Source organism: Eublepharis macularius, chromosome 2, assembly GCF_028583425.1.
Source record: "Eublepharis macularius isolate TG4126 chromosome 2, MPM_Emac_v1.0, whole genome shotgun sequence".
NCBI classification, from domain to species: Eukaryota; Metazoa; Chordata; class Lepidosauria; order Squamata; family Eublepharidae; genus Eublepharis; species Eublepharis macularius.
Genome location: NC_072791.1, coordinates 166,614,925 through 166,627,788, shown reverse-complemented (window position 1 = coordinate 166,627,788; position 12,864 = coordinate 166,614,925). Strand labels below are relative to the sequence as shown.

The 12,864-nt window shown below is 38.1% G+C and overlaps 1 protein-coding gene across 1 annotated transcript in view; it reads left to right on the top strand.

Moving 5' to 3' along the window:
- Nucleotides 1-12,864, top strand: part of LOC129323566 (myosin light chain kinase, smooth muscle-like) — a 124,524-nt gene extending 111,660 nt beyond the window's left edge. The window contains exons 3-5 of the mRNA XM_054970098.1: nt 7,790-7,997; nt 9,621-9,666; nt 12,636-12,864. Of these exons, the coding sequence (XP_054826073.1) occupies nt 7,790-7,997; nt 9,621-9,666; nt 12,636-12,864 (483 nt within the window). The remainder of the gene's footprint in view (nt 1-7,789; nt 7,998-9,620; nt 9,667-12,635) is intronic.

The window sequence follows — 12,864 nt, the reverse complement described above, 5'->3', positions numbered from 1 at the left end:
ATTTGGTTTTTCTTACCGAAATGCAGAACTTACCGAAATGCAGAACGGTTGCAAATGCATGTTCCAGGACATCTGGGGTTGAGCCAGGCCGTCCGTCCATCATGAGATGCAGCTGGGTGTCATCTGCATATGGATGACACCCACGCCTGAAACTTTGCACCAACTGGGCAAAGGGGTGCATGTAGATGTTAAACAGTAAAGGGGAGAGTATTGCCCCTTGCAGGACCCCGCACACCAATGGGTGACAGGGTGACAATTTCTCCCCAAGCGCCAAAGGCTAGGTGGTAGATACCCTTTGTAGGGGCACAGTTACCTCTAGGTGTATCCTGACTCTGTTTTCTACCATATTTGCTACCCCTCCCAATTTAGTATCATCTGCAAATTTAATAAGCATGCCTTCTATTCCTTCCTCCAAATAATTTATAAAAATGTTGAATAGAACAGGTCCAAGGACCGATCCCTAAGGCACTCCACTTGTCACTCTTCTCTATGAGGACGAGGAACCATTAACATGCACTCTTTGGGTGCAATCTGTCAACTAGTTACTGTTCCTCCTAACAGTAATAGGATCCAAACCACATTTTATCTACTTCTCAACAAGAATATTATATGGAACCTTATCAGAAGCCTTGCTGAAATTGAGATAAACAATGTCTACAGCATTCCCCTGATCCAGCAAGGTAGTAACTTTCTCAAAAAAAGAGATGTTAGTCTGACAGGTTGGTTCTTGAGAAACCCATGCTGGCTCTTAGTAATCACAGCTATCGTTTCTGAATGTTCAAGGACTGACTATTTGATGATTTATTATACAACTTTTCCTGGTATAGACGTCAAGCTGCCAGGTCGGTGATTACCTGAATCCTCCTTTTTCCCCTTCTTGAAGATGGGGACATTTGTCTGCCTCCAGTCTTCTGACACCTAACCTGTTCTCTAAGAATTCTCAAAAATAATGGACAGAGGCTCAGAAATTACATCCACAGGTTCTTTTAGTACCCTTGGATGCAATTTATCTGGCCCTGAGGACTTATCAATGAGGCAGGATAAAGTGTGCCAAGAAGACCAAATGGTTAAACTATGGCCCATCTTTGTGGGCAGGGTTTTTTTGCATGTAATACAGAAGAACATTTTTAATTGAATTACGTCAGTTCCAAATGTTCCCCGTTTAGCTCCATTTCATAGTGAAGCTAAGTGCACATCCACATTTTAAAATTATCTATTAACTGCAGATGCAAATTGTAGTATTGCTGTAAAACCCTGGTTGTACTCAGCAGAACAAATCAAAACTATGTGCAGCCATTTAAATCATAACACTTGGAGAGATGAGTTTCTGATCGAAATTAATGTGTTATGATGACTCATGGTGGAGTCAATGTGCAAGAAACCTGCCAGTTTCTTGTAAAGAAACATGAACAACAGTAAGATTATTTACGACAATATGATCTACAGCTGCTGTCTGCTTTTCTGCTAACAGACCATGTCTTTTGTATATGGGTCATAAATGCTTCTCTGTTGGAAATACTGTAAGCATTGGGGTTAGTTGGAGCCTCTTTGTTTTCCTTGGAGGAGCCCAAAAACAGAAGGGTTTAAAGCTGTTCTGAATGAGAACTTACCATAAACCATTTAGGCATATACCAGAATACTTTTGGAAGAGAGAAGTACATAACTTGAGGATGAACATCTGAAAAGGTCCCTGTAACTGGATATCAATCAAATAAATCCTCTCTCTGGAGGAGAGGGCTAGAGGATTTTCTGAATGATGCATTATTCCCAAACCTCTATCATAACAGTAGTGTTTTGATATGCACACTAATCAGTGGAACACCAAGAATAGTGCTAAATCCTAGAAGTAATTATTCATGGCATTAATGTAGCACTCTCTAAGCAAAGTACTGTAGGCATGTTACCTTGGTTTTTAATTTGGAAATTTTAAACATTATTTTGTAAGCCATCTTGAATTATGTAGAAAGGCAGGGTATATATGCATGCATGCATAAATAAATATCTCAATAGTCCTTACAGCTGCCCTAAGCTTGCCTAAAGGAAAGGAAAGGAAGCTTGCCTAACTCAACCAAATGAGTTCATGACTGAGATGAAATTTTAAAAAGAGACTTCTTGGTTCAGGGTTTTCTTTGCTACTATACCATTTGTATAAAGTATGTTTTGGATTTTAAGCTTTTGCAGCTATATTTTATGATCTAGTTTGTACAAAGTAGACATTGACATTATATTATATTCATCTTCTCCTTAAAAAACTGTCAATTCATACCTGACTTATGGCAACCCCAGGTGGGGTTTTCAAGGCAAGAGACTAACAGAGGTGGTTTTCTATTACCTGCTTCTGCAACCCTCGTCTTTGTTGAAGGTCTCCCATCCAATCTAACCAAGGCCAACCCTGCTTAACTTCTGAGATCTGATGAGATTGGGCTTGCCTGGGCTATCCAGGTCAGGGTATATTTATGTTATGTTATATGTTCATTCATAGGGTTGCCATAAAACAGAAGTGACATGATGGCACATAACATACAGATACACAAAGTGGATGCAGAGAAGATGCTTATGGTCCCCCAAAGCAGAAATGAAAACTTTAAGCTGCATTCTTTTTTGAACATGGTTACTCTGTATTAACATGTTCAAAAAGCTTCTTACATTGCCATCCCAGGTAAAATCTCTCTGCTTTCAAGAGTATTATACCTAGAGTAGTTTCCCCAGTGTTGTGCCTATAGGCATCATGGCGCCCACACGTCTTTCCAAAAGCATGTCTTTCTCAAAGCAAAGAACCAGACCTATCTCACTGGAACATAACATGCAGGGAACAGCCAGTCATAAATAGTTGCCTCCATCATAGGAGGACACTTGACCTGGAATCTCCTAACAATTTATGATAGCTTGACAACATTGAAAAGAACATTTCTGCTACCTTTTTTTCTCTTATCTTCATTGAGAAATGACAGGAATAAGAGTTACATTGGGTACAATTCTAAGAAGACTTTAAATGGAAGTTCTCCCTTAGCGAGGTTTGCTGCCAATTAAATATTTGTTGGGTCAGATCTTCAGGTGTACTTACCAGTGCTAAATGATAGGTGAAAAATGTGGCTTTAGTGGATTTTTATTAAATACACTTCTGACATTTTTCTTGCTGTTTTGGATCATTTCGGGGAAAGAATTAAATGGTTACGTACAAATTATTGCATGCTCTGAATGTGAAGACTTATGTCTTTGCAAAAGAGCATACGAAGGTAACTCGTAATGTGGTGATTTATTAGTACTGGGTGCATATGGAATAAGAAACCAAAGCAATGCCAGATGTAAAAAACTGAAATATAGCCACCTCTGTACTGCAATGCAAACATGTACTAAACTTGCTTTGAAATGCATGAGTTGTTTTGAACAAGCTGGTTTTAATTCCTCTTTTGATTCAAATAATAACATTAAACTAAGCCACCCAAGATTTGAAACCAGGCATTGCTGAGCATTGGAGACCATAGTAGACTGTAGCTCATCATCATATTTTGTTAGTAGTTAATATTCTGAACTTATAGAATGTCATTTGTGGTGTCATACTGAGTTTGATTGTATTACCAGTGAGCATAACTGAAGGAAATTATTGTTCTTATTGTGCCCAGATGTGCACATTTATGGGGTAATTTCCCAAAATCATCAGGCTGATTTGGGCTGATCATAGGACATAATTTCTCAGTCCCTGGGCTGGGCAAGGTATCAGTTGCATTGCTTTGGGAAGAGTAGCATCATATCCATGAGAGGTGACTATCTGAATGGAATTATTTTAATGGAATTCTTTACTGCATATAATTATGGTGGTACAAGATTATGAAATAGTTTTGCAGAAGTACTTGCATACATTTGTGGGAGCAATGCATAAATTCTTCCTATGTAATTTATTTGTTTGTTTGTTTGTTTATATTTTCTTTGGATTTCTATTCCACCCTCCCCACGAAGGGCTCAGGGCAGATTACAACGTTTTAAAAACACATTAAAATTAATTTATACAATTAAAACCATAAATAGATTTTAGGCTATGTTTTAGTGGAGTCTTCCTGTTTTGTTAATCTTACTCCAGATTAGAGTTTTAGTGAAGGTCCCTAAACTTTATTTGTACATTGTGAACCTCCTATCAAAGTATTTATCTCTAATGCTATTATTTTCCATCATGTTTGTCAGCCACAGCAACCTTCTCAGTCTAGGCAGAAGCGCATATGTAGTTCAAACAGGACTTGAAAGACTGTAGATGGCATTTATGTTTTTAGACTTCTGCTGGTTTCAAGGTTGGATCATAAACCGTTTTTCTTGGGATGCAGATTGAATTCTTCTACTATCTGAACTGCTTATAAACCCGGAGCATTGCACTGTCATTTGTTGGACAGAAAGGAACATATGCAGGAATTTCAGTTGTTTTAATGGCTGCAATCTTTGACTCACTTTGGGTAAATTTGCATTACATGGCAGATGGGATTTCCACACTTCTGTTATATATCTTCCAATTAACCTTTTGAGTGTGTGATAATTTGCCTATAATACATGGGGGGGGGGGGCTGTAGTGGAAATAGCCAGTTACGACCTCCTTGTGCACTTCTCTGGTATATGTCTGTCACTTTGTTTACAGGCACATGTTTCCTTTTTCAGACATTACCAATGTTAATCAGTAAACACATTAGGAAAAAAGTCAAAATTGGGAACATTCTTTTGGATGACCATATTTGATCGAGAGTATTGAGTGAAATATAATTATTATTCATTCTTGTTCTCAGGTTGTATGGTATCCATATAAAGAATAATCAGGGCTGTAAATAAGGGTTATAGCCTTATGCTACAGATCATTGGTTTAGCAGATAAACCCCTCTGGTTTTGTTGCTGTATTATTAAAGGCAGATGTTTCTGCAAACACTGGAAACATTACCAGAAGGAAAAATTATATAAAAATAATATATTTTTAAAAGCCTGCTGCAGTTCTGGAATTGGTCCAATGGCATCAAACTGGCAGTTTGTTTTAAAATTACCTGACACTTTTATGGCAGTGGTGCATCTTTTTTCAGAGCAAGAGTTGTTTCCATTTCCAATATATTCTAAACTCTAGCCTCTCTTTTCCTTATCCACTTTTGTCAACATTGTGTTGATAAATCTAAAAAGCAGAGCTAAAGAAGACAGAAATAAAAAAAATTATAAAAGTGAGTTTTCTTATAGCCTCAATCAATATTCCATTCCTTAGGTTTGTAGGAGAAATTTTTGTCATCCTCTTGGACACATATACCACTGCTACTATCCTCTCCTAAATTAGAGATTTGATTTTTGCAAAACACATGGGGAAAAATGAGAGGTAGCAAATGCATGAGATAAAAAATATGATAATACTAGAGCGGTGCATTCACGTTCAAATAGAGGGAAATATTCTTAACATATTGTGGAATAGCATAGTGACAGAGACAGATAGCTGGGGAACTACATGCACCTGGGGCCCGGAGGACTGCTATCCGCAGGGAGCAGAGAGATACTGGTGGGAAGGAAAGGGTGTCCAGGCACCATTTAGAAAATGGCTCTCAGAGGGCAGAGCATGCCTCAGGTGGAGCAGCTAACCAGCCTACTCAGGGTGCCGGTGCTTCAGGTGATTTTGGAGGTACCTAGTCCTGCCACAAGCAGGGCTAGGTGGTTTGTGGCCTATGCCATTAAACCTAAACTGAACCTTAGGAGATGTAGTAGGCAAGATCACACAGCGCCTTCGGTATATTTGTCTAATGATAAGTTCCCTATCCTGCAAACAGCTCTGACAATGGGGCACCATTTTCCTTGCTGCTTTTGACACACCACACAATATAGTCAGGCGGCAATTTACTGCTTTATGCTAATGCTTGCATTAATTTCAGAGACACTTTAGAAACCTGAAATTTCTTACAAAGTTAATGTTTAGCCAGCGCTCTATTCTCATTCTTGAACCAGGTGATGATAAATCACGACTGCTTCTATAGTCATGGACAAATGATATTTCTGATTAATAAACCGTCAGAGGTGAGGACTGGAGAACAATTTCTGCATGATGATGCCTAAATTCTTGGTCACTACCTGCCAGTGGATCACCAGAGCTTTGTAGGCTGATGTTATCCTTTGAGTGATCTAAAGCTGTAGATGGTTGCCAGCACCCATAAATGTTCTGGTGCTGCCTGATCGTAGGGAACATTCTCCTCTGAGTCCAGTATGTAGAAATTAAGATTGATGCTGAGCAGTTGTTGCTAAGTATGTCAAACAAATGACCTTTGGGTGGAATATATTTAGTAGGCTGCTGAAGCCTGTCAGTCAAGATCACAGCACATCTGCAGCAGCTCCATTGTGGATGGAAGTGTATGATCAGCTTTGCAGCCCAAGGTAATTCTTTGCTGCTGGTGCTTGACAGGAATCAGGAGGGAGGGAGCCATAGAACTTAATTTTACCTTTCATTTTACTTTGTTGGACTTCACAATTTTTTAAAAAAAAGAAACGAAATTTAAATAGAAAGTAAAAATCTGATGTATTTGTAGTGTGGAAGGTGATCTAAAGGTACATTGGAACATATTCACAATTTGGAAATGGCTTCAATCTATGCAACATAATAACTGCCAGAGGACACCATCTAGTGGAAAAAATGTTCTGAAATCTTGCCTGTTTTAAAGACCATGTAGACTTCCAAGGTACAAGCTTTCGAGAGTCCCAGATGCTTTTTGACTTTCGACAGCTTATGCCCTGAAAATTTCATTGGTCTTTAAGTTCCCGCTGGACTCAGATCTTGCTATTCTGCTACTGCAGACCAACATAGCTACCCTCCTGAAACATTGAGCTATAACTCCCCAGTTACGATATACATGTCTGTTACACTGCATATCTGTCTGAAATCTGAAAATGTTAGTAGTTATCCAAATGTGATTATCAGTGGTATATCTGAATTTTCAGCCATTCGGTCTCAGATAATGTCTGAAAACTCCAATAATATTAAGAAGTGCTGATAATCACATGATGACTGCCAAGGTTCTGTATTTTGGATTTTCATGAAACTTATTCAGGAGGGTCAACTCTAATCAAATTTTGTACATTTACTGTGACATACACACCTCTCTGAGGCAAAAAGAAAAGTCTATTCATTTTTATGCTGCAAGGAGCTCAAGGCAGCTCATATAGTTTTCCACTCCCCCTTCTTCGTCTTCTCAATTGTGTGGTGTATTAAGCTGCTAGAGAATGACTGCCTAAGATCATTAACTGAGCTTCATGTTTGAACAGGGACCGGAACCCAGATCTTAATCTTTTAACCACTATACCACAATGCCTATTTGGTCATGGATGGCATTTGGTAGTTTATATGGTGTCTGGTGAGCAGTGAATGCTTTAAGCACCTTCTGTATTGGTTGCATTTGATGAAGAAAGCTCAGATTTGTGAAATCTCATGTTGCAAGGAATGTTAGTCTTTAAAATGCCACAAGACTTTGCCATTTTATAGTGCATTATATTGTAATAGTTTAGTCTTCTGATGAATCAACCGTTCAGAATTTCTCATTTATGTCCTTGAAAATTTTCAACAGGCAGAAGAAAACTTTGTCTGGGTGGCTGCCTGTTGGAACAGCACTGCTAGTTTAACAGCTTAATGTACCCAGTGGCCTCTCTCTCTCTGGCCATTTGGCTCCCAGCAGTTTGTATGTATTTAACAGATACTGCTTCAGAAAATGCTTTCCACTGAAGTACTCTGCATTTCTTCCAGATTAAATCACTCACTATGTGTATTTCTTCTTTCCCACCTCACTGCCACTCTTACTAGGTCAGAGGCAACCCAGAACCTCAGATCACATGGTACAAAAATGGACATCTCATGACTGGAGGAGAGCGCTGGGTGATGGACCGCAGCATTCGAGGGATTTTCAGCTTGGTGATCAAAGGGGTGCAGGAGGATGATAGTGGTTCATACACCTGTGAGGCCACAAATGACAGCGGTGTTCGCCAGGTGACTGTGGAGTTAACAGTGGAAGGTATGAGTGTTGGCAGTCCCGTGCTGAGTACTGTTTGACATGTGCTTCACCCAATGGTAGAAGTAGATAAAATATTTTTAGGAGAAGAGCAGTATTAGTTTTTATACAAATGATATAACTTGATAGGGAGAGCAGAAGAAACAGTGAATGCTTCTTGATGTTGCATCTGAACCATGTGTTGGAATTTTATTTGGGTGAGGGGGGGCAGTCATGCTAGATCACCTTCTCTGTATCCTAAACTACTTGACCACTTTGTCTCCCCTTGTCTCTCCATTTTGCTTTGCAAATATTTATGATATTGGTAATGCGTCCCCAAACACATTTTGTTTGTGAAGTCTTCATTTATTTTGTTGATTATTTGAACTCACTTCAGAATGTCAAGGAGCACCTGCATTTTTTTCTTACAACAACCACACAAGGTACATCAGTATATATTTGTGATGCTACCTGCTGCTATGGAATAGCCTCCTGGAAAACTGAGCCAGGCACTCACCTTCAGGGCTTCCCAGCCAAGTTATAAAACCATGCTAAGACAGCTGTTGGGTCATCTTGGAACAGAGATGTGATCTTGGGCCTATCTGTGTTAATATGTTTAAATGGATTGTTATTTTGTATTGTATTTATTGTTGTTACTTGCCTTAGGTCCTGACTGTAGTGGGAGAAAGGCAGGGTGTATAAATACACTAGATGAATAATTGGGGCTTGCTTGTATTACAGTCAGAGAAACTGAAACAAAGAAACTTGACTAAGGCCTCCTCGTTATCTCATAACAAAGGCTCTATTCATACTGGACGGCCATCCTGTTTTATTGCCTAAACTCTAAGCCGCAGTCCTTTTTTGTTTATGTAAGAGGGTATGAGTGTGTGCATGTTACTCAATGTTTGTTGACACTTTCTATATATTGGCTCATTTCTGCTGATTTGTTCTGCAAAGAACTTTGTGTTGACCCTCTAATAATGTTTTCTTGAAAGTAAGCTTACACATGTCCAGTAGATGGTGCTAAACTTACAGTATATAATATGGATCAGGTGTCTGTTTCTGCATATAATATAAAGTATACCTTCTGTCTTTGGATAGCAAGCATATTTGGTAGGAAAAAGTTAAATGCAGATGGGTAGCTAGAATTCAAAATAATAACCTGTATCTTTGAATGTGCTGCTGAGAATGTTTATAATCCCAAAAGACATATCAACAATTCTCTTATGCAGTGTTTCCTGTCCTGCCATGACTCTTCTCTTAGAGAATCTAATGAGCCTAGTATTCTGTGGCTTCTATATACTATATAGTGGCAAACAGGACACGGGATCAATGTGGAAGCAGTTTTTGGCTTCTCATTGTTATAACTTTAACAGGAATGAATGAAAAAATGAAGTTTTTATTTTGTAAGTGCAAAGCCAAGGGCATATATCTTGTCTCTCTGCTTATTGAAGTTTGAAGCCTTCCTTCAATTTCAGTGAGTCTTCCACCTGAGGAAGAGCTACTCAAGTTGGAGGAATGCTCCTGAGCCTAGAAGAAGGCTTTAAACTTTACTGATAAAACAGGTCAGATAAATGCAAAGGTCCTTATATTGAAAAGTGTTGCTTTGATAGGCTTTATAACTATCTTTCTGTTTTCTTTGTGCAGAAAATATTTTGAAGTACAGTCTGCCTTTTGCTGGCAAAAGTTCTAGGTAAGAATTCTGCAGTTCTGGTTGAGAATTCTAGTATTTTTGGCATTTGTAGAATAGTAATCTTATCAACAGCTTTTTGAAATATGGGAAGCTTTTGAAATTGTCCCTCCTCCACCCCCCGAAAGAACAGTATTGTTTGCCATCTAAAAAAAGCATTATTTTCCATGTCTAATGGAGAGAGTTGAAATAAATTTTATTAGCCAGTTAAAAGGTACTAAGCTTTCTTGGTGTATTATCCACCCTTTCCAGTGTGCTAGTCTCATACTCATTCTCATTTCAGTGGGCATTACTGGTTATATGATGATTCAGCTGTTCACTTTTAAAAAAGTGAGCCCATTTACAGTGAATGAGGCCTTTACAGTGAAATCCTAAGCAGAGTTACTCTAGTCTAAACCCATTGATTTCAGTGGGCTTAAACTGGAGTAACTCTGCATAGGATTTCACTGTTAGTGTTTCTAGTCACATACCTACATTTCATCATGACCTTATTTTATTCAGAATGATCAAGTTACCCTCATATAGTAGTTTCACGTTGCTGTGACTGCTCCTTGAGCTGAGGTGATACGCAGTTTCTCACATCTTAGTGTCCTGATATGTTGCAGAAGCAGAAAGAGATGGGCACAACTTGTTTTCTTTTGGGTAAGCTATTGTATGAAATGCACTTGCCCCCCCAAATGTCTTGGTTTGCCTGAAACCCACAGCTTCAGCTTCATCCCCATTTGTTATCTCCTGTTAGCGTGTGGCTGGATTTCTACACTCCTCCAGTGATGTTTGCTGTTGTGAAGTGGACATTCCCGTCATAAGTTTGCATGGATTGAATCCAAACAACAATATTGCCTAATATTTGAGACTGTTTATGACTGAAAGGGATGAATAGTCACTAAAGTAGCTTGTTCTTTGTGTTTCACTGGTATTAGCAGTTTCACTGGTATTAGCAGAGCTGGGCCAACATTTAGTTATTTATGCCACTTTCCACCCAATTCAAGGTGGCAAACATTAAAAAATTTCAAACATTAAAAAGCATTTAAAATACATTTCAAACATTAAAAAGCATTTAAAATACATACATTTATGTGTGTATATATAAAAACATTTAAAAATATAAACACAAACTCATAAAAACACACTAACAGGAAGGTGGGGCTAATAAGAGTTAGTGAGGGAATGCCAAACAAGGAGGCAGATGAAACATGGAAAGGAGTTTGACAGTTTTGGTGCCATGACTGCGAAAACCCTTGGCCTGTTCTGAATGTTCCTGGTCTAACTCTGAAAATTACAAACATCCTAAATTCTTGGAAAAAAATTTAAAACATAATGATGCAAAAACAAGTCCCAGTCCCCAACCTGATTTACTCTACTCTGATAATTCCTGAGTTTACCTTGTAATTTTTTTAAGTGATGTCTCATGATTCTGAAGAGGTTTGGAGTAAGTAAGTAATAACTGTGCTTATCTACCACGCTTTTAGACAAATTAGTGCCCCACTCAGAGCGGAAAATAAAGTCAGTGTGGCAGTAGTGAGATTTGAACCAGCAGAGTGCTGATTTACAACCCAGCCACTTAACCACTATGCTACTGTAGCATACTAGCAGGCTGATTACATCAGCTGGCAAGAAGATACTTCTTATATTTCCTGATGTGCTAAAAATTGATTCCTAAATATAAAATGCTAGCAAAGCCGCAGAGCAACAGATTCATGACTGAAGTATTGTAATAAAAATAGAAATTCAGTTTATCTCTCTGCCATAACCTGTTATGTAATGTGTTTGTGGCTGTGTAGGTTAAATTTATGTGGAAAGTGTACCCATAAATTATGCTGCCATAGAATATTTCCAGCATGATTCTAAGTCCAAATGGATTGGCCCATCTCTGCTCTAACTAAATTTGTTTTATTAAATGTTTAGTTTATTCTGCCTCATATTGAACATTTATTGAAAACACCAAAACCTCAAAGAAGTGAAAGAATCTCATTTATTGATGAAAATGCATGATTAAAATCCTAATTTTGCTCCTTTTACCTTTTGCAATTTAGCAGCAAGTCAAAATTGATAAAATATGAGTACTAAAAACTAATAGTGATTATTTAACATCAGCTGAGGAGCTGTCTTAGAAATTTGCAAAACAAATTCTGAATTTTCTATAGCGTTCTCACTCTTGGTCTGCTTTCTAAGGTGCTTTACTAACTCTTTTTATATCTGTGGCCCAAGGACATCTAAAATGTTCCAATTATCCGATAAACACAAGTGCTCTTGAATAACATAATTTACATGTACAGGCCTGCATAATTATAGAAGAGAAATCACGTAGTTGATAGTGGAATTATTTGGGGAAATCGGCGAAGAAAATAACACATAGTATTTGCTGTTATTTAAGCTGTTCACTGCTATGTATGAACCACCACAGCTGTCAAAAAGCATGTTTGTGTTGTGTATATTTCAAATGAAGGTGTGTAGCAAAACGGTATTCAACTTTTCAAGAAACCTATGGCAATGATCTTCATATGTACATCTTCTCTGCATCCTCTCAATAAGGGAGCATTGCTGTGAAAATATATTACTATAATTTTACAGCATTTTGTCTAACTAGCATAATTTGTTATTGTTGTATTTGTATCTGGAAATAAAATATATACATGTTGTGGCAGGTCTCATTAGAACTCTTGTGTAAGATTTGGCACACACTTCTTTGAAATACTCAGAAATGGAGGCTGGGAAAAGATTGCGACAAGGCTTTCTCATATTTTATCTGTGCACCCTCCAGACTTGTATTCATTGTATCTCTATATACACCTAGTACATAATGTGCCAGAATCAGTTTACAAAGGAGCACCGTATTGTCTACCGCCTTTTCTGTTTTATTCATATGAAAACTTTTTTAAAACAAAGTGTGATTCAGGCAGTGATGCTATTTAAAATATATATATATATATAGAGAGAGAGTTAAGCAGTAGTAATGCTTGTTTCCTGTCCAGTGGTAGACTTTCTGTTCCACTTGTGGATCAACGGCCAAGCATTTGGGGCGAGTGTCCACCCAAGTTTGCTACAAAACCTAATCGTGTTATTGTACGAGAGGGACAGACTGGTAAATTCTCCTGTAAGATAACAGGTCGGCCTCAACCTCAAATCATTTGGTCCAAGGTATGGTTGTCTGTGAAGGTATTTTCCTTGTCATCTGCTAAAGTTAATAACATTGAAAAATGA